The 23,179-nt window shown below is 37.2% G+C and overlaps 1 protein-coding gene across 5 annotated transcripts in view; it reads right to left on the bottom strand.

Moving 5' to 3' along the window:
- EPB41L5 (erythrocyte membrane protein band 4.1 like 5) overlaps window positions 1-23,179 on the bottom strand; it is a 140,963-nt gene that overhangs the window by 31,858 nt on the left and 85,926 nt on the right. For 4 of the 5 annotated variants that reach the window (XM_019469374.2, XM_019469371.2, XM_019469372.2 and 1 more), the window contains exons 17-18: window positions 6,615-6,778; window positions 3,325-3,422 (exon numbers count right to left, since the gene is read on the bottom strand). In XM_019469374.2, the coding sequence (XP_019324919.1) occupies window positions 3,325-3,422; window positions 6,615-6,778 (262 nt within the window). Of the gene's footprint in view, window positions 1-3,324; window positions 3,423-6,614; window positions 6,779-23,179 lie in introns of those variants that run through there. The other variant, XM_053909728.1, reaches the window with a different exon arrangement.

Below are 23,179 nucleotides of genomic sequence, written 5' to 3'. Positions count from 1 at the left end.
TGATCAGTTCCTCCAACCACCAAAAGAGCCCATAATGTGGTTAATTTATCTTTGCCTGAGGAACTTCCCACATTGAAGAACGTGCTGCTTTCTTGGGAAATTACTGTTAGGAAATGATTCCTTCCTTCCTTCCTTCCTTCCTTCCTTCCTTCCTTCCTTCCTTCCTTCCTTTCTTCCTTCCTTCCTCTCTTTCTCTCTCCCTCTCTCTTTCTTTCCCTTCCTTCCTTTCTTTTTTGTTAGAGATTTTATTTTTAAGTAATTTCTACATCCAATGTGGGGCTTGAACTCACAACCCCAAGATCAAGAGTCACACACCCCACTGAATGAGCCAGCCAGGTACCCCAGAAAATGTTTTTCATATCAAGGTGACACCTGCACACCTCTTACATACTCGCTGACCTCAACTCTTCTTGGAGGCTATTAAAACAGGTTACACTAATGCCTCTTCCACATAATACCTCTTCAGATATCTAAAATGCCCTTCCTGGGGCACCTGATTGGTTCAGTCGGTTAAGCGTCCAACTTCAGCTCAGGTTATGGTCCTGGTTTGTGAGTTCAAGCCTTGCATCAGGCTCTGTGCTGACAGCTCACAGCCTGGAGCCTGCTTCGGATCCTGTGTCTCCCTCTTTCTCTGTCCCCTGCTTACACTCTGTCTCTGTCTCTCAAAAATAAATAAACATTAAAAAAAATTAAAAAATAAATTTTTTTAATGTTTATTTATTTTTGAGAGACAGAGTGCATATGGGGGAGGAATGCAGAGGGCAGAGAGAGAGGGAGACATAGAATCTGAAGCAGGTTCCAGGCTCTGAGCTGTCAGCACAGAGCCCGACATAGGGCTCCAACTCACGAATTGAGAGATCATGACGTGAGCCAAAGTTGGATGCTCAACTGACTGAGCCTCCCAGGCGCCCCCGTCAAAAAAAATTTTTTTAATAAAATGCTATTTCCTGAGACTACTGATCCTTAGTTGTAACTCAGCTTCAAGAGCTTTCACCATTCAGTTCCTTCTCTTCTCAAAACTGCTTTAGTTTCCTAAATCAGTTTTGAAGAGTGCTACCCAGAAATGACTATAATAATACTATGTTTGGACCTCCCTTTTTAAACCCTTTTGGTTAATATAACAGAGATGTTCTGCCAGTCACACTTCAAACCACATTTACATATTCCTAAAACACTTTTTTACACATGCTTGTTTTATATTCTACCTCTCTATCCTAATCCTGTATTTTCAGATTTATAACATATATTCTTATATATAGTGCATCATTCCAGCCTGTCAGTCTTCATGGATCCTGATATTGCCTTCCAAAAACTGTATTTCTTAGCTGTTTTCTTTCATCTTATTAGTTTATCTTACAGAAAGTAAACAATAAACACGTTTGTAGAACTGAATCAACAGTGTATCAGGATGTCAAGGGACTGCATCAATCCTGGGTAATGTAGGCCTCCCATGGCATAAGGTCCCTCTAAAATGGGTTCTCAAGACATGAGTTTGAAGTCAACTCTGCTGTCAGTAGTGCTAGTCTGAGCCTAACATTCTGTCACTGGCTTACAGCTTCTCAGTTCCACAATTCTTAGAGCTAATCATCCAAAATTGGTACTTTGCTTTACCCTAATGTATTTTATTTACAGGTTTTTCATTCTAAGATTACTTTAATTAGTAAAGCTTATATCAAGATTAATTTGCATTCCCTAAGAAAACGTGATCTACTGATGATAAAGGTAGAGAAATCAGACTGGATTAAAAATGTATCATATATATAAAACAGGAATCAAACTTGTATATAGCACTCTAGTTATAAAGAGGTCTCTTATTTTTTTTTAATACAACACTGAGTTCTTTCTTGTTATTCCTGCCTGGTGTTGATTAATCTCACTAAATATTAGCTATCATTTTTTCTAGCTATGTGAACCCCAGAATGTTCCTTTACGGCAGCCACTGTCCTTTACCTAACCTACTCTTACACTCCCTTTCCTATCCTGAACCCACACTCCTGTTCGTTCTTCAAGTCTTCAAGATTAATTTAACAGATTCTCTGCTTTGGAGGCTCAGTGATATTATAATAAGACATGCAGGGAATTTTACAAAAGAAACACATTGCTATTCAGTGGATTTGCATGAACTCCCTTCCAGTGGAACAATCATTCCTCTTCTCCCACCCTATGCCCAGAAAGATTCACCATTCTCCTTCAGGTTCATTCTAGTCCTTCATTAAATTCTTCTCAAATTAATTCCTAACCCTCTAAAACTTTCATCTAGAGCTTTCAATTAACCCTCTGTCTCTGACCCTGCATTCCCCTACCTATAGAGATAGTAAAAACAATGGACGATATGAAAGCAAACAGATCAATATAATTGAAAAATACTGAGGGGTCAAGAAAATGAAAGCCTTTCTGGAATTTAATCAGCTTGTAAAAGACATTCCTAAGCAAAAACAGAAAAAGGAAAAAGAAAACCAAGTTGGATTCAAAAAGATAGCTTGAACAATGACAAGAAAGAAGAAAATCACTCTCTCTGTTATACTGGTCTCTGAAGAAATTCCAGCTAGTTATCCAAGGATGAAAGAACACTACAAATCAGCTGGTCTCTTTTCCTCTTTAAAACCACAACAAAATTAATTCAACAGACCCTTGTTATCTGTTGTCTATATATGGAAAAAAGGGTGTCTCCAGATCATTATCTAAAATTTACTCTTCTATTTAGTAGGGACACCTAGTAGCTGACACAGTAAATTATTTTTACCTCATCTGATCTATTTTTAATTATCTCTATAAGTTATTTAAGAAAATTTTTAAATTACACTCAAACAATGAACTAAAGTTTAATATGTTAAATTGGGATGCACCCCCCACCTCACACCTAAAACTCCAAGGGCACAGGGTGGTAAAAGTTATGAAGGACAAAGCTGAAGCATCTCAAGTTCCATTCTCTTCCTTGTTTATAGGACAGAGCAGCTCCCATTTGAACAAATCCTTCTGTAATTTTGAAAGGCTTTCAACTGGTTCTTCAACTATAGCACAACCCATTGAATAGAATTAGAAAGAGGATGGGCTGAATCAAAAGAACAAGTTTAAAGCAACCACAACACTTTGCATGTGTGTTTAAAAACACTCAGGAGATGACTTTACAGTTCCTATCATGGCCCAAGTTTCTTCCTTTCCTCCAGAACATACATGAACTGTGCTTTTTAAAGAGATCTGTAAGAAGTCCACACACACACATTCCCCAGTGAAAGAAGAGAGAGAAAGCATCAGCTTTGGAAAGCAGGGATTTCCACAAGGTCTGAAGATGTGTACAGGTATATGAGGGAGAAATCTGAATACCTGGTTGTTGATGTTGACATCAACGCTGGGACGGGAGGACAGCAACAGACTGCTTTCCAACTCAAGGTGTCTGAGCTTCTCTGAGGCATCTTTTAATGCTGGGGAAAAAATGGCAACATGGCCCCTTAGTCTGTCAATCTGTCACAGCTGTGTGAGGTAATACACTTAAGTTTTTTTCCCCAATACCAGTTACCAAAAATTAAATGGAATAATCCAGATGACCACAGAATAAATACATTTTCTTTCTAGAACCAGGTAACTATTAATTTAAAAGTTAACCCAAACAGGGGCACCTGGGTAGCTCAGTCAGTTAAGCGTCCAACTTTGGCTCAGGTCATGATCTTGTAGTTTGTGGGTTCAACCCCCGCCCTCATCGGGCTCTGTGATGACAGCTCAGAGTCTGGAGCCCACTTCAGATTCTATGTCTCCTTCTCTCTCTGCCTCTCCCCCGCTCGTACTCTGTCTTAAAAATGAACATTAAAAAAAAAAAAAAAGAGCATGTTGGGGAGCCTGGGTGGCTCTGTCGGTTAAGCATCCAACTTCGGCTCAGGTCATGATCTCATGGTTCGTGGGTTCGAGCCCCGTGTTAGGCTCTATGCTAACAGCTCAGAGCCTGGAGCCTGCTTTAGATTCTGTGTCTCCCTCTCTCTCTGCCCCTCCCCCACTTGCACTCTGTCTCTCTCTGTCTCTCAAAAATGAATAAACGTTAAAAAAAAATTAAAAAAAAAAAAGTGTGGATAACTGAGTCCTAGTTGGCCTTTAAAAGTTAACCCAAACAGGAACATTGCCCTGTATCTACAGTACTCCTAGAAAGCCACTGGACATGGAATCTCAAGAGCATGTGCAGTTAAGAAGGCTTACCAGCCAAAATATCCGAAGAAAAGGCAGAGAACACCTGTGACACGATCCTTCCACAACCACAACCCAAGCTCCTCCTGCCGACCTCAGTACTTTGCCTTGCCACTTTCTTTCCTCGGCCCTGACTATACGCTGCCTAAAACTACACTTTTATGAAGCAAACAGATGGAGGACATACATTTATTTATTGACTGATACAACATATTATGTATTGATAACACAGGTGCAATGCAGGAAAAGCCTTTTGTCTCTCTTATGTTCCACCTAGCTGCAAAACACATTACAAATAAAGTTCTCTAACCACTGAAAAGATAATATATTAAACACAATTCAGCTTTAAACGAACTCTATTTAAATTAGCCACTCTGTAATAATCTTATTTTGCAGGGACTAATCTGGTATGAGTTTGAATTTTCACACAGTCTCATGAAAAAGCAAGCTGTTGAATGCCTAGTAATTGTTTTTTTTTAATTTTAACATTTACTTATTTTTGAGAGACAGAGAGAGGCAGAGCATGAGCAGGGGAGGGACAGAGAGACAGAGATACAGAATCTGAAGCAGGCTCCAGGCTCTGAGCTGTTTGTTAGCACAGAACCCAATGAGGGGCTTGAACTCAAGAACTGCAAGACCATGACCTGAGCTGAAGTCGGATGCTCAACCAAGCCACCCAGGCGCCCCATGCCCAGTAATTTCTATTTAATTAGGTAGAAGGGAGGGAAAAACTATGAAATCATTTTCTCCTCGTCAAAGGGATCTTATAAAGTGTCCATTCATTAACTCAGTGGATCCCTCCCAAGGCTACACATTAAAACCAGATAGGGAGCTTTTAAGGAATACTGATTCCCATAGCTGATCCTAGTACGATGATAACAGAATTTCCAGAGACAGTTTTCCAGTACTGGCAGTTCTTAAAACTTTTCCAGTAATTTTAACGTACAAAATCACAAATTCAACACTGATCTTCCCCAAATCCTCCATTTTCGTTTATGTACTTTAATTGCCATCTCCTGGTTTTCTTAACGCTTCTTTATGCGATACTAAATTTTAAACATGATGATGTTGAGACCACAAATACTTTAGCTTATGCTGATAACTTAATACCCCCCAAAATTGGGTTCTGGGTTGGGGGGGGGGGGGGGGAGTTCTGGCTGAAATAAAGCTTCTTGTGCTACTTCTGTTTGTCTGAGGAACATCCTAAAATTACAGGATGTTTTTAAAAAAGTTACCATGTATAGCTACTTACCTATGTGAATCAGGATTTTGATATTATAGCCAAAAGAAAATACAGAATAAATTGGATACCAAGATTATAAAACCTTAATTCCTAATATCAAAACACTCTATTTTCATTGAATGACTCTGAACACGTTATAAATGTGAACTCAGTAAAAGTCTTATTAATGAAACCCCCATGCTACACAAGAATTTCTTCTGTCACAACTTCAACATCATTTAAGCTCTGTTTGAATACCTTTTGTAATGAGGGGCTCACTTCCTGTTAGGTATCTTAACTTTGTAAAAAGTTAAGCAGCACTCTTCCTGGATTATTTATTTTTGTGGGTCTGGAACAACAGTCCTCATTAATAACAAAATACTTCCTAGGAGCTAATGGGATGTCTGAACATCTATTAAATCCTGTGTTATAGGAAATCTTTAAGGAAATTTTCTCTTAATTTCCACTTAAGAAACAAAGTAAAAAAAGCAAGTTTGAAAATTCATGAATGCTTAGGGTTCCTGGGTGACTCAGTCGGTTAAGGTGCTGACTTCAGCTCAGGTCATGATCTCTCAGTTCACGAGTTCAAACCCTGCGTCAAGTTCTGTGCTGGCAGCTCAGAGTCTGGAGCCTGCTTTGGATTCTGTGTCTCCCTCTCTCTCTGTCCGCCTCCACCCCCCCCCTCCCCCGGCTTGTGCTGTCTCTCTCTCCAAAAATAAATAAACATTAAAAAGAAAAAAGAAAATTCATGAATGTTTAATGACTTATAAATGACACAAATGTTTAATTTTTTTTTTAATGTTTTTATTTATTTTTGAGACAGAGAGAGGCAGAGCATGAGCAGGGGAGGGGCAGAGAGAGAGGGAGACACAGAATCCGAAGCAGGCTCCAGGCTCTACACTGTCAGCACTGAGCCCGACGCGGGGCTCGAACTCACGGGCTGTGAGATCATGACCTGAGCCGAAGCTGGACGCTCAACCGACTGAGCCACCCAGGCGCCCCAAATGACACAAATGTTTAATTGTCCCAATTATGTAATCTTAACAATTTCAATGGACCCTTAAGCCAAAAACAGGCAAGAAGGCATAACTATTCTTCCTTAAATTTTAAAATTCAACTATTGCATAAAACATTCTTGAAGGAACTGATTTAAATAGCTCACTTCAAAGGGATGTAAAATAAAAAGTTGTCCTTGATGTTATACAGAACATTTACTTACTCCCGCACTCCTCTTTAGGTTCCTCTAATCCAGTTTGCCCGGTGACTGTGTTAACTTCATCTGGCACTTGGGGTGTTTCCAGAGTGTCAGGTGCCCCAATTAGATCATCAATGGTTGTTTCCATTAAGTCTGGACTATCTAGCAAATCAATATTCAGAGGCAAGCTGTAAGGGTGAAAGAAAACTAACTTAGATCAAGAAATTTATCATGAATTTAAATACTAACAAAAATATCCTATGAAAACAAATCCATGTAAGAGTTCATATCCCAACTGATTTCGTCATCTGTCAAAACCTTTTGGGCAGACTTCTCTTCCAGCCAAAAATGGCATCAAAGGGACTAGATTTAGCACCCCCCCATACCCCAAAATAACTGAAGGAGAAGAAAAGAAACTATTTTTAAGATATTTCGGCATCAGATAACACAGGCAATCTGGAAAACAAAGATGGTGAGCTCTATGACGGCCTTGAGAGAATTCCCATGCAGTGGTGCAGAGGTGAAATGAGACTGGGCATGGAGGACCTAAGCTGAGAAGATGAGGCTCACTCTGGGCTACAGGGCCTACTTCCACAGACTGTAAAACACATAATTCACAGGGTACTGAATACTCAGAAAGGTCTTGCCTCAGTAGTGGAGAATAATTAACCCACACTGGGCATGGCAATGGACCCACCTAACATATCATAAAAATAAGACCTGAAATGCTCATATTGTTTCTAAGTAACAATTGCATCCCAAAATAAAGCTCAAGAAGATTTACAAGAATATAAAATTATCTAGCATCCAACAAAGTAAATTTCACAATATCAGGCATCCACTGAAAGATTACCAAAAAAAAAAAAAAAAAAAAAAAATTGCAAATTTAACAGAATAGTTAATCAATAGAAATTAATGTTAGAATTCGCAGAGAAAGACATTAAAACAGTTATTAGAACTACTCTATGTTCATAAAGTTAAGCAGAGACCTAGAAAATATAAAAGACCCAAATCAAACTTCTTGAGATAACGGAGATGAAAAATATATTGAATGGGATTGACAAGAGATTTGAAATTAGAAAAGGCACTGAGTTTGAAAGCACAGCAACAGAAATTATAAAAAATGGAAAACACAGAGAAAAAAGAATCCCTCCAAAATGAAAAGAATATCAGTTAGTTGTGGGACAAGCAGTGTACTTTATGAATAATTGGAGTCCCAAAGTGGGAGTGGGACCAAACAAATAGTTAAAGAAATAACAGCTGAAGTCTCTCTAAATTTGATGAAAACTGTAAACCCACAGATCTAAGAATCTCAACAAACCCTGAACACAAGCAATATAAAGAAAACTATACCAGAGCATGTTATAATCAAACTACTTAAAACCAATGATAAAAAGAAAATCTTAAAAGCAGACTAAGCCATTATGTGGTCAGAGGCATAAAGATAAAGATGAAAGCAGATTTCTCATCAGAAACAATGCAAACTAGAGGGCAGAAGGGGAACATATTGAAATCACTGAAAGAGGAAAAAAAACAAAACCCTACCAACCCAAATTTTACATCCAGCATAAAAAGCTTTAAAAAGCAAAGGAAAAGTTAGGCATATACCAAAGAAAAACGAAAACATACATCCACACAAAAATTGTACACAAATGTTCAGAGCAGCGTTATTCCTAACAGCCAAAAAGTGGAAACAACTAAATGCCCATCAACTGAAGAATGGATAAATAAGATGTAATACAGCCACAGAATGGAATACTAATCAGCAATACAAAGGTGTGAAGTACTGATCGATGGTACAACACGATGACCCTTGAAAACCTGACGTTAAGGGGAAAAATTCAGACACAAAATACCATCTATGGTAGGAGTCCACTTATATGAAATGTCTAGAATAGGCATACCCATAAAGATAGAAAACAGATTTGTGGTGGTCAAGGGATGAAGGAGAGATCAGGGAGGAATGCAGACTCACTGTTGTGGTGTAAGGCATGAAATTAAGATTCAATATTAACTGCTGCCTTGACACATTGGGCCTCGCAGGGCTCCAAATGCCTAACCATGAGTTCCCCTACTCTTAACCAGATATGTGCCCCACCCCATCCTGTGGAAAAGTTGCTTCGGCACCTGGCTGGCTCACTTGGCAGAGCATGTAACTCTTGATCTCAGGGTTTGAGTTCAAGCCCCATGTTGAATATAAAGATTACTTCAAATAAAATTTAAGAAAGAAAAGAAAGAAAAGAAAGAAAAGAAAAGAAAAGAAAGAAAAAAAGAAAGAAAGAAAGAAAGTAAGTAAGTAAGTTAGTTCCCCATGCAGCTGTACTAGTTGCATTCTACTTGGTTTTTAACTTAATGAGTTTTACTTCCCTGCCAGCCTATGAAATTATTTGAACAAGTAATCACACCTTCTAGTGGGAACCAGGGGTCACCTCATCCTCATGTTACTATAAAGGCTGCCTCCCACAGCCCATGTTTGTTCACTTTGATCCCAAGTACAACACCCATGTGGCCCTGTATGTTGTGAGGTTTTCCCCTCCGTTGAGCTGTGAGTATATGTAACTAATACATTGCTATCTCATCTGTCCCATGTTGGATGTTGTATGCTCAGTCATCTTGTGGTATTTAGGGTAGGGGATCTCTCCCAAACATGAGAGTGAATAGGAACTGATCAGAACAACTGCTAAAGGGTATGGGGTTTCTTTTAGGGGGACAAAAATGTCCCAAAATAAAACTGTGATAAAGGCTATAAGATCCTACAAACGTATTAAAAACACTATTTTTTTAAAGAAAGATTTTCTTTTTTGTGTGTTTATTTATTTTGAGAGAGAGAGAGAGAGAGCGAGCAAACATGCACATGAGAGAGAATTGAGCAGGAGAGGGCCAGAAAGAAAGGGAGAGAGAGGGAATCCCAAGCAGTCTCAGCACAGAGCTCTGTGTTGAGCTGGATGCAGGGCTCAATCTCACAATCATGAGATCCTGACCTGAGCCAAGATCAAGAGTCGGATACTTAACCAACAGAGCCATTCAGATGCCCTTGAATGTTCACTTTAAATGGGTGAATGGTATAGTATGTGAATTATATCTTAATAAAGCGGTTAAAAAAAAAAAGTCAAAGTAAAAACACCATATTCACACAAAAGAATTCATGACCAAAAGACCTTCACTAAAAGAACATTAAAGGAAGACCTATAGGCAGAAGTAAAATGAAAAATGTATTATGGAATTTATAATATACATAATAGTAAAATGCTTGACAAATGATAATAAAAAGCCTAGGGGACAGAAATACAAGTACCCTACCTATAGTAAGGTTCTTATGGTATAATATCCCTTAAATGTAGACTGGTAAGTTGTATATGCTAAAGCAACCATTACGGTAAAAACAGCACAAAACAAAGACACAAAGAATTACAGCTAAGGACTGAAGAAAAGACATAAATAAAAATTTTTAAAAATACCCGATTAATGAAAAAGAAGGCAGAAAGAAGGAACAAGAAACATGGGACAAACAGAAAATAAATAACAAAGATGACAGACTCAAACTTAATCACAGCAATAATCACAATACATGTAAATGACCTAACACACTAATTTTTAAATGCAGAGACTGTCAGTTAAGATTAAAAAAGTGAAATCCAATTTTAGATTGGATACTGCCAATCTAAAAATTTTAGATTTAGATTTAGATACTGCCTATCTAAACAATTTAAATATAAACAAAGATTAAAAATAAAGATAGAAGAAGATATATATCAAGCTAACACTAGTCACAAGAAAGTCTGACTGAATATATTGATATCAGAGTACAGTTCAGAACAAAGAAGAGTGAGTACCTAAAATGAAGATGATCACTTTATCAGGATAAAGGAGTCATTTAGTCAAGAGAACGATACTAAATATTTATGAACTTAATGACAGAGCTTCAAAATATATGAAGTCAAAACTGAAAGAACTACAAAGAGTAATGCACAGATCAATAATTATGATTGGAGATTTCAATACCCCCTTTCAATAACTGATAGAACAACCAGTTAGAAAATCAGCAAGGTAGACCTGAACAACACTAACCACAACTTTACTTAATTGACATTTATAGAATACTACACTCAAAACACCAAAATACACATGTTTCTTAAGTGCGCATAGAATAACCAGTAAGAGGGATGCCTGGGAGGCACAGTCAATTTAGCATCATGACCTCGTGGTTCGTGAGTTTAAGCCCCACGTCGGGCTCTATGCTGGCAGCTTGGACCCGAAACCTGCTTTGGATTCTGTGTCTCCCTCTCTCTCTGTCCCTCTTCCATTCATTCATTCACTCTCTCTCTCTCCCTCTCAAAAGTAAACATTAAAAAAAAAAATTACCACTAAAGCCATAAAACAAGACTCAATAAATTCAAAAGGATTCAAGTCATATTAAATATGTGTGTTCTTTGACCAGAACAGAATTAAATTAGAAATCCAAAACAGAAAGATCCTTGGGAAATCTTCAAATATTTGGAAACCATTTAAGGAACTTCTAAATAACCAATGGCTCAAAAAAGATACCAAAAAGAAAATCAGAAAAGTATCTTGAACTAAACAAAAATGGAAGCATAACATATTCAAATTTGTAGGATACCACTAAAGTAGTACTTAAAGGAATATTTAAAGGACTAAATATCTATATAAAAGAAGAAAGTTCTCAAATCAGTGACCTAAGCTTATACTTTAATGAACTGCAAAGAGAAGAACAAATTAAATGCAAAGTAAGAGGAGGGTAGAAAATAATAAAGATCAAAGGGAGAAAACAATAGAGAAAATGAATTCAACCAAGAGCTAGTTCTTTGAGAAGCTCAACAGAATTGTTAACTTTTAGCTAAAGTGATAAGGAAAAAAGAATACGTATTTACCAATATCATGAATGAGAAGGGTGACATCACTATAGATCCTACAGATATTAAAATGGTAGAAGAGGGGTGCCTGGCTGGCTCAGTCAGTGGAGCATGTGGCTCTTGATCGTGGAGTTGTGAATTCAAGTCCCCCATTGGCCACAGATCTTACTTTAAAAATATATATACATAATAAAATGGTATAAGGGAACATTATGAACTTTATGCCAATAAGTTCAACAACTCAGATGATATGAAAAAACTCCTTGAAAGACAGAAACTACCAAAGTGCACTCCAGAAGAAACAGAAAAATCTGAATAGACACATATAAGTAAAGAAATTGAATTAGTAATTAAAAACCTCACAAAGAAAAAAATCAGGCCCAAATGACTTCACTGGTAAATTCTACCAAATATTTAAAAGAAGACATAATGCCACTCTTCAACAAACTATTTCAGAAATAGAGGAGGAGGCAGTATTCTCTGACTCACTCTATGAAGCCATTACTACCCTGATACTGAGCCATACCAAAGACATAACAAGAAATTAAGCAAGAGATCAAAAGGATTGGCCACCATCACCAAGTGGGATTTACCCAAAGTATGCAAACTTGGCTTAACATTCTAAAATCAATTAAGGTAATATACCATATTAACAGAAGAAAACCATACGATCACCTCAATAGATGCAGAAAAAGCATTTGACAAAATTCAATACGATTCTTGGTAAAAAAAAACAAACAAAAAAACTCTTAAACTGGGAATGGATAAGAATATCCTTAATCTGATAAGGATATTTACAAAATACCAAGAGCTAACATCACATTTAATGATGAATGAATGAATGCTTTCTCCTGTAAAAACGAAGTAAGACAAGGCTGTCCATTGTTGCCACTGCTATTCAACACTATACTACAGGTTCTAGCTATAATGTAGTATAGGGGGGAGAAAAAAGGAAAAGGACAGAAAAATAAACCAAGGACACCCATAATGGAAAGGAAGAAGTAAAGAGAAGGAGGTTTTTACAGGTAGATTATAGAATCCTATTTGTCTTCGCATTCTATTTGTCCTCAAATCCTAGAAAGTAATAAATGAGTTCAGCAAAGTTGCCAGATACAAAATCAACATACAAAAGCAAGTATACCTATATACTAAGCAATGAACAACAGGAAATTGAAATTAAAACTCTATTCATAATATCATAAAGAATAAAAACTTAGGAATAAACTTAATAAAGGACAGGCAGGACATGTACACTTAAAGAATTTACACGTAAATTAATGGTGATCTAAGTAAATGAAAAGACATCTCATACTCAGAGATCAGGACATTTACTATTGTCAATATTGGAACACTTAATATTGGCAAATCTTTCCAAACTAATCTACAAATTTAATGCATTCACTGTCTAATTCCAGCAGGGTTTTTTTGTAGAAATTGAAAAGCCAATCCTAAAATTTGTATGAAAGTTCAAAGCTAGAATAGCCAAAACCATTTTGAAAAAAAATAACAAAAGTTGGGAGGATATACACCATCTGATTTTAAAACTTACTGTAAGTCACAATAATGAAGACAGTACGGTACTGACACAAAGACAGACATGTAAATCAAGAAAGAGTTCAGAATTTCTTACATTTATGGTTTTTATCAACACAAACCAATGGAGAAAAGAATAATATTTTCAAAAAAAAAAAAAGGTGCCAAGATAACTAGATATACATGCAAATATATGAAGTTAGACCTTTCCCTTACACGATACATAAAAATTAAATTAAAATGGATGACAGACTTAAGCATTAGGAGCTAAAACTGTAAATATTTGAAGAAAACACAGGGGAAAAGTATCTGTGACTTTGGATTGGCAAAACGTTCTTATTAGGATAGGATACCAAAGGTACAATGTATAGAATAAAAATTTGATAAACTGAACTTTACCATAATAAAATGTTTGAGTTTCAAAAGACACTATGAAAGTGAAAAGAGAAGGCACAGATTAGGAGAAAATTGTTGCAAATCATGTATCTGATAAGGGACGAGTATACAAAATATACAAAGAACTCTTAATAAAAAGACAAATAAACCATATAAAAATGGGCAAAAGGTTGAACAGACATTTCTCCAGAGACAATATATAAATAGCTGATAAGTGCATGAAAAGATGCTCAGTATCACAAGCCCTCAGAAAAATGCTAATGAAAACCACAATGAGATACCACTATTCATTCACTCAGTACAGTAGATATAATCAAAAAGACAAAATAACTATCAGGATGTCGAGACACTGGAACCCTCATTCATTTCCACTCTAGAAAACAGTTTGCCAACCCTTGAGAAGTTAAAATGTAAATTTACCATACAACCTAGCAATTTTCCTCCTAGAAGTCTATACAAGAGAAATGATACCTTATTGTATACACAAATACATTTACAGAAACATTCATAACATTACTCATAGTAGCCCAAACATAAAAACAATCCAAATTCCCACCAACTGGTGAAGAGACAGACAAAATGTGTATATCCATACAATGGACTACTAGTCGGCAGTTAAAAAGAACAGACTAGGATCATGAACCTCAAAAACATTATGCTAGGTGAAAAAAGCCAGACATACACCCCTGCATATTGTATAATTCCATTTATATGAAGTGTCTAGAAAGGGCAATTATAGAAACTGAAAATAGATAAGTGGGTGCCTGGGGGAGCGGGAGGGCAGGAGCATTACTTAAGTTTAAACCAGCACAAGAGAACTTTTTGGGATGATGAAAACATTTTAAAACAGATTGTGGTGATGACTGTACAGTTCTATACATTTCTAAAGATGGAATTGTACACTTACAATAAATGAATTTTATAAGTAAAAATGTCCTAAAAAATTAAAAAAAAAAAACCCACCTTAGCCAAACTCAGAATTTAGAAATTATTGGGGTGCCTGGGTGGCTCAGTCAGTTGAGCATCTGACTCCTGATTTCAGCTTAGATCATGATCTCAGGGTCATGGGATTGTGTTGGGCTCTGTGTTGAGCACGGAGCCTGCTTAAGATTCTCTCCCCCCCCGCCATCCTGCCCCTCTCCCCCACTCGTGCTCTCTAAAATAAAAAAATCAAAATAGAATACAATTAAAAAAAGAAATTTAGAAATTATCTAGTTCGGCCAAGTTGCAAGACACAAGATCAATATATAAAAATCAACTGTATATCCGTACACTAGCAATGAACAAGAAACTAAAATGAAACAACTTCATTTAGAAATTCAACGTATTCTAAATGTTTTTTGGGGTTTTTTTTTTTTTTTTTTTTTTTTTAAAGAACCAGAGACTGTCAACCCAAATCATCTGCTGTGGAAAGTTCAAAGCTTTAGATCATTTTGTTGATCTAATACTGAGTTAGTGGAAAGGAAAGGAATTGCCATTGTTTAGAAGGTTCCATGCTTTCCTAGAAAAATGAAGGCCACATTTCACTTACTTACCTAGTGTCTAGGAGCCAAGTAAGAAAAAATTCTTTCAAAAACTGTAAAAAGAGGTAGTAAGAACAAAGAGAATTTCTGCACAAGAGACCTGTATCCTAGAGTCTTATCTCTGCAACAACCCAGGAGTACAGCTTTGGACAAATCACTTTATCTTGGTTTTCAAAATGTGTTCTACAGAGCCCAAAGGATTCCACAGATATATGTAAGTGACTTATCTATGGGTAAGGAAAACGTGTGTTTTGATCTCCCCACAGTGATTTTAAGGACTTTTATTTAGAATTCCCAGGTAAATTTAATTCAAATGATTTCTTGGCTAAAAACTCATTTGGAAACCACTGGAGTAAAGGCATTTCAGGCGCTTTTCATCTTTAGCACTAAAACTATAAAAATCTATTAGTGTAAAACCATATCATCAGTTCATTTTCAAGCCTTTTTCCACTGCTCTAAATGGTATCTCCCCTAAGAGTGATTCAGTGTCACCTGTGGGGCTTTTTTTTTTTAAATTTAAATAACATCTTCAAAAGAAGAGTTGGTGGTGGTAACATGGAGAATAGAAGACGCAAAAATTGAAATACTGGAATTTGTTGAAGCTGGTTGATGAACATATTGCAGTTCATCATATATTCTATGTAATTTTGAAAGTTTCGTCATAAACTTTTAAAGATGTGGATAGCAATCATTTTGGACAAAAGGTTGTGATAACTGGTGAGAGTTTATCTACTGTGGTTCTAACATGGACACAGAACATAATTTTCTTTATACACTATGGGTCTTAGTCTATTCAGGCTGCTGTAACATAAATACCATAAACTGTGTGGCTTATCAACAACATTTATTTCTCAGGGTTCTAGAAGCTGGGAAGTCCAAGAACAGGCACTGTGTCTGGTCGAGGTCAGCTTTCTAGTTCAGAGACCATTTTTTTCAGTGTATCCTCATATGACAAGAGAGGTATGTGAGGGATCTTTCTGGTATCTTTTTTTTTAAGGGCACTAATCCCATTCATGAGGGCTTCTACCTTCATGACTTAATCACCTCCCCAAAACACCATCACACTGGGGATTAATTCTCGACATATGGATTGGGGGGAGGGGGGACACAAATATTCAGTCTATAACATCCAGAAATAAGGGGGGAAAACCCTTTATTAATTTCAATTATATGAAATTAAATAGAAGCCCATATATACAAGAATGTTGAATGGTCTCAGCCTTTCTGTTGAAGAACAGTGATTAAAAAGTACCCATGTTAGGAGTGTCTCCCACTCAAATTCTTACCTTGAAGTCCTAATGCCCAGCACCTCAGAATGTGATCTTATTTGGAAATAGGATGTGTGCAGCTGTAATTAGTTAAATTGGGATGAGATCACACCAGAGAGTAGGGTAGACACTTAATCCAATATGTGCAGTGTCCTTACAAATGGGGGAAATTTGGACACAGATACCTACACAAGGAGAATGAGGAGAATGCCACATGAAGATGAAGGTAGAGATCGGGTGATGCTTCTGCAATCCAAAGACTGTTAGCAAACCACCAGAAGCAGGTGGGAGACATGGAACAGGTCCTTTCTCATAGCCCTCAGAGGCAAGCAATCTTGCCTACATACTGATCTCTGGGATTTCTAGCCTCTAAAACCATGAGACAGAATTTCTGTTGTCACCCAGTCATAACAGCAGTCCTAGCTAATTAATACATCTCACATTCTAAATATCTGAGCAGGACTTACTAAGAAAGAACCTGAGAACACCGTACTTTCCAGACCATGAAAGACAAATCCACAAAAACATTTTGCAAGAAAATTCACAGGACATAAGTGCATTCTGACTTTTCTCCTCCTCTCCCCAGGACAGTAGGGCATTGCAAAAGCACATCCAGTAAATGGAGGCTCTAAAAGAACTTGAGAAAGGGCATAATGGCATCTTACTTGGTGGCGGGGCACTGCTGAACATCAGAAACTAGTAAGCCGATGTCAGGAAGCATAGGGAGAGTTCTTGAAAATCTGATATATGAATCTGTAAGTTTGGGAGCATATGCAAATATACTTTCTATGCAGGGAAGTGCCTCCTTCAGCATGCAGAAGCCTAAATTCACTGAAGCCAAATTTAATAACATGGAGAAAAAAGACCAGCAGTTGGATAAAGTACATTTCTACTGTTTGGCACAGCAAGAATGCATAGATTCCCAGAGGCCAAATTTGAAACAAGTCGCACATCAAAATGAGTAACAGGAATGGATGATAATACATTTTTAAAAAATCCATGTGTGGATTAAAAACAAATTATTTCCTTTACAGGTGAGAAGAGGAAAAATTCTCTATTTTTCTAAATGTTTATTTATTTATTTTAAGGCGGGAGGGGCAGAGAGAGAGGGAGAGAGAAACAGGGAGAGAGAGGGAGAGAAACCCAAGCAGGCTTCTTGCTGTCAGCTCGGAGCCCAATGTGGGGCTCGTTCCAACGAACCATGAGATCATGACCTGAGTTGAAATTCAAAGCGGGTGCTTAACTGACTGAGCCACCCGGGCACCCCAAAAAATTCTTTTATAGGAGAATGCCAACACCTATTCATGGAAAGAATGACAGAATTAGAAAATAACCATATTGTAAATACCAAAGTACTAATAACTGATTCAGACAAAAATTATCAACAGATGCTAAGAAACCATTGGGTGTGAGACTGTTAGGGAACAGGACATTGACACTCCACAGATTAGAGCAAAAAGGAAACAGGTACTTTTACAGAAAAATCTGGTGAATATCACCTTAACCAAAACGTTAGTAAAACTGTTAAATTTCAATCTAATCATGAGAAAACAACCACATACATCTAAGAGGTATTCTGCAAAGAAGCCAGCATCGACTCTTTTAAAAACATTAACACCACAAAAGGCAAAAAAGGGTGAAGAACTTTTCATGATTAAAGAGATATGAAAAACTAACTGAAACCTTGATTGGATCCTGAATAAGGAAGAAAACCAGCTATCAAGGGCATTTACTGAAACATTTTGGAAAATCTGACTATGGCCTATGTATTACAGTATCACATCACTGTTGAATTTTGAGTGTGGTAAACATATTATGTACAAGAATGTCTGATTTTTGGAGAGACATACAGAAATATTTAGGAAGGTAGCGATATAATGTCTCATTATGATCCTCAATTACTTCAGCCAAGAAAAAGTCAGCAAATGGGCAAAATATGTTAACAAGTAGAAAATCTAGAAGGGCGTATGACTCTTCATCCACCGTCCTCTCAACTTTTCCGTGGGTTCGAAGTTTTCCAAAATAAAAAATGGCAAGGAAAAGAAAAAAAGCGTATGTGCTTCCCCTGAGCCAAGTTAAGTCCTGCTAGAAGCCCATTTAACATAAGTCCACCCGTGAGACAAATTTACCAAGGTAAGATGACACACAATATGGGTGTACTCACGGGCAAGAGCTGAGCCAGGAGTAAACGAAAGAAGAGTGTTGCCAAAGGTGAAATGTGAAGTACACTGCCTATGTGGGCAAGTGATAGGTTCTATAAGGGCCTCTGAAAATAAATGTATTCGGGTTTAGCACAAAAGAGCTAGCACATATATACAGGCCATGACACCATGCTGGATTACAACAGAATCATTCAAGTAAAATGTTGCTCCCTTTCCTCTTTCTTCTTCCTCAACCTTGAAAGTAAGCACCACAAGAGTAAGAAGAAAGTAACGATTAAAAGAACAAAACAACCGCCACCCCTATCAAAATAAGAATGCAGGGGCATTCTGGGTGGCTCAGTCGGTTAAGCGCCCAACTCTTGGTTTCAACTCAAATCATGATCTCATGGTTTGTGGGTTTGAGCCTCACATTGGGTGCTGACAGTGCAGAACCTGCTTGGGATTCTCTCTCTTTCCCCCTCTTTCTCTGCCCCCCCCCCAGTCAAAATAAGTTAAAAAAAAAAAATGAGAATGTGGGAAGGAAAAATCATTATATTGGGTATAAGATTAAAACTGGACTTTCTGTAACTTAAGGTATGTTTCAATTACTAAAAATAAGATGATTCTTCTAAGTACAAATGAAGGGCTAGAAAGGGTAAAGAGTTGACCTTGTATAGATGAATACAGTAATTAAGAGAAAGATAAAGCAGAGAATTCAGGCTTTTCCAAAAACAACAGTGATAAACTCCCATTAATGAACGGGGGCTCAAGACAGGAAGAACTCAGGGAGCTGGGAATGGAAACAGGCACTGGGGTCAAAAACCCAACTCCCTGGGAGTAATGAAACCCAAGACACCTCAAGCGAGACAGTAAACAAGAGTCAGACTCACTACCTGAAACAAAGGTACTGTAATTTTTTGATAGGAACAGAGGCTCAAATGACAAGTGCAGTTTCAAATGAAAAGTGCTTGCTTGCTATGAAGGGAAGAATTAGAAATATCTGTGCAACCAACAATAAGACCACCATATACTGACTCAAGGACTGGAGGAATTTCTCCAGAAGATCCTACTCTAAGACCTTCTTCAGAGCTGAGGATTTCAAAAATTCAGGCTGGGGCAATTTCAAAACTGCCTTATTGGAAAGGAGTATGGTAAAAAGGAAAGAAAACAAACCTGTTTAAAACAAGGCAAACTGAACTCACCAACAAAAAATTACAAAGCATATTTTAAAAAATCATTATATTTCTCATAAAATAATTTTCTCATAAAATCACTCTAAGGTGACAATATAAGGACACAAAATCACATTCATTTATAAGGAACAAAAAAGGTGGGGAGAGGGGTGCTGGGTGGCTCAGTCAGGTAAGTGTCCAACTCTTCATTTCAGCTTAGGTCAAGATCTCACAGTTTGTGAGAGATCAAGTCCAAGTCAGGCTCCGTGCTTGACAGCTCAGAGCCCTCTTGGGATTCTCTCTCCTTCTCCCACTGCCCCACCCCTGCTCATTCTCACGCTCTTTCTTTCTCAAAATAAACAAACATCAAAAGGTGGGGGCGGGGGGGGGGGGAGTAGAAATTTAAAGGTAGTGGAACAGATGAACAAGTGGCATTCATTAGAAAGACTATAAAAAGCTAAAACCTAATTCTGGGGGTAGGGAAAGCCTAGAAAAAAACTAAATCACTCTAGAGAACTCAAAAGAAGTTGTAAACATGTTCTTCCATTTTATGTATTGTCTTTTTACTTTCTTGATAGTATCACTGGAAACACAAAAGTTTTAATGTTTGATGAATTCCAATTTATTTTTTCTTTTGTCACAGGTGCTTTTGGTATTATATCTAAAAGACTATTGCTGAGTCCAGTCACAAAGATTTACTCCTGTGTTCTCCTCTAAGACTTCTATAGTTCTAGCTATTAATTTTAGGTCTGTGATCTATTTGGAGTTCATTTTTTTTACATGGTGTGAGGTAGAGATCCAATTTCATTATTTTCTATGTGAATATCTAGTTGTTCCTGCACCCTGATGAATTTTTTTTTAAAGTAGTGTTGACACAACTGGATACAAACTTGGAAACAAACTTAGATTCAATATTCATACCTTATACACCAAGGTAGTTCTAAGTGGATCTGAGATTACTGATATTACATAGATACATTACTGATATTACAAGTTACTGATATTATATAGTTAATATCCCTAATACGCATTAAAAACTTCTTAAAAATAGGGAAGAAAAAAGTGAACAATTCTATTGAAAAAGGTGGAAGGGGACACTACAAATGAGAATCAAACCCGGGGCGCCTGGGTAGCTCAGTTGGTTAAGCGTTCAACTCTTGATTTCAGCTCAGGTCATGATCTCAAGGTTCGTGAGTTCAAGTCCCCTGTCAAGCTCTGCACTGACAGAGTGGAGCCTGCTCGGGATTCTGTCTCCCTCTCTCTCTGTCCCTCCCCTGCTCACACACATGCGCAGGTATGCTATGCTCTCTCTCTCTCTCTCTCAAAAATAAACAGTGGCACCTGGGTGGCTTAATCAGTTAAGCATCTGGCTTTGGCTCAGGTGACAATCCTCACACACTGTTAGAGCCCTGTGTTGGGCTCTGTGCTGACAGCTCAGAGCCTGGAGCCTGCTTCGGATTCTGTGTCTCCCTCTCTCTCTCTCTGACCCTCCCTCACTCATGCTCTCTCTTTCAAACATAAACGAACATTAAAAAAATTGTTTTTCATAAATAAACATTAAAGAGCCAATTCTCACAAAAAATGCAAATGGCTCTTAAACATAAAAAATATGCTAATAAAAGGAATTTAAATAAAAACTACACAGAACATATCCATCATTAATATTGATTATGGTGTTGGTATCACAGGTGTATACATGTCAAAACTTATCAAACACTTTGAATAAATGTACTTTACTGTGTATCAAATGTACCTCAATAAAGCTGTAAGAAAAAAAAAGACATATACTTCATCTCCAACGAAGGGGAATCTGGCAACATCTAGAAAAATTAAGATGTATTTACTACTAAATGAATACCATAATTACATAGGAAAAAAAGGAACTAATCCAAGTAAAATTTAAATATAGTATTTAACTTATTCTCAGACTAAAGAGAACTGTGGATACTGAAATTTACTTAGATTTGTTGTTGGTAGCGGTATGCATACAGCAATTCTGAAGCTATTGATATGTATCATACAAGTGGGCAAATATGGAATCAGTATACTGCTAGTAGTTAGGTTTCTCACTAGGGAAGAAGAGAAGGGAAACAAAAATAAGGAACTGGGGAGGCAAAGAACCCAGATACAGACTAAAATTAGAGTATCAGTATGAATTTGTGATTTAAACATACCTATTTTTTTCACTCTGTCCACTAAGTCTAGAAGCAATGACATTTACAGGAGCAGTGAACATAATCTAATGCCCAGATCTTGATTGCTAAATACCATTTTAACTAAAAGGATTCCAGGCTCTTAAAAAATGGCTGCCTTCAGGGCTAAGGCAAGGAAAGTACAAGATGAGTGTGGACCCTCTTATACCAAAAACTAAAAAAAGTTCTCAGAAAGTGAAGGGGACATAGTAAGTGGTAAGGGACATAGTTTGACAGGTTTTCATTGGCCAGATTTGGGACAGGTTGACTATCAAAGGAATACCACGAACTATATAACACACTGAATGAAAGAATCCACAAATCCATGTATAAATAGATAAGAAAAAGTTCTTTTTGTAGAACACCAACTGACCAACTAACTAGTGTAGAGAATGATAGTTAGCAAATCACCATTTTGCAACAATAACTAATTTTCACCATTAGGTGGAAGTTTGCTGGAAGAATATTTGCACAAAGTATTTGATAATTTTTTAACTACAAAAAAATATGGTGGAAAAGTCTGATAAACAATACCTAAACCAAGTAATATGAAATCAACACTACCAGTAATGGACAAAGTAGCGTCAAGTACCCTCTGATGTAATCTGCTACAGATATATCGCGTCTATATAGATACATCACATTTTTATTGACGAAAGTGCATAAACTGAATTGAATCATGAAGAAATGATCAATTAAATCCCAAATAGGGACAGTCTGTGAAACAATGGATGCATACTATTTAAAAATACAAATGTTGTGAAAGATAAAGACAGGCTGAAGAACTGTTGCAGATTAAGACACTCGAAACAAAATGTAAATGTGTGGTTCTGAACTGGATCATAGAAGGCTCTATAAAACACAGGGTTAGGACAATCAGGAAACTTGACCATGGACAGCATATATTTGGTAATAGTAGTATACTATGTTTGACTCCCTGAATGGACGTGGTAACTGCCTCGGAGACATGTAGAGAATGTTATTGCTCATCCCTCTCTTACTCAAAATCCACCTTGGAATAAAATCCACACTACTTTCGCCAGCATACCAGGCACTCCATTACTAGGTCTCTGCCTAGCACCCTCAGAACACTTACGGTAGAGCCGCTTCTTAATTAAGCTCCATCCACACTAGTTTTCTTTTCTACTCCTCAAAAATCAACTCAAAGGCCTCTGTGTTAGTTATGTCTGCCTGAGATACTCCTTCTTTGCATGACTGAGTCCTTATACCCACCACTCATCTCTCAACTTGGGTATCTCTTCAAAGGACTACCCCTCACCCTGAAGTCACTTACTGTGACATTACCTTATTTTCTTCACAGAATGTTACTATTTGAAATCATGGCATCTATTATCTGTATACTAATTATCAGTCTCTTAGTACTAGAATATGTATGTCATGAGAGTAGGAACTTATGTCTTGGTCACTATTCCATTTCCAGAATGTAGAACCCAGTGCCTATACACAGTTGATACTTACCAACAAGTCACTAA

Source organism: Panthera pardus, unplaced genomic scaffold (genome assembly GCF_024362965.1).
Source record: "Panthera pardus isolate Hobbes unplaced genomic scaffold, ASM2436296v1 HiC_scaffold_10, whole genome shotgun sequence".
NCBI classification, from domain to species: Eukaryota; Metazoa; Chordata; class Mammalia; order Carnivora; family Felidae; genus Panthera; species Panthera pardus.
This window is presented reverse-complemented; position numbering and strand designations above follow the sequence as displayed.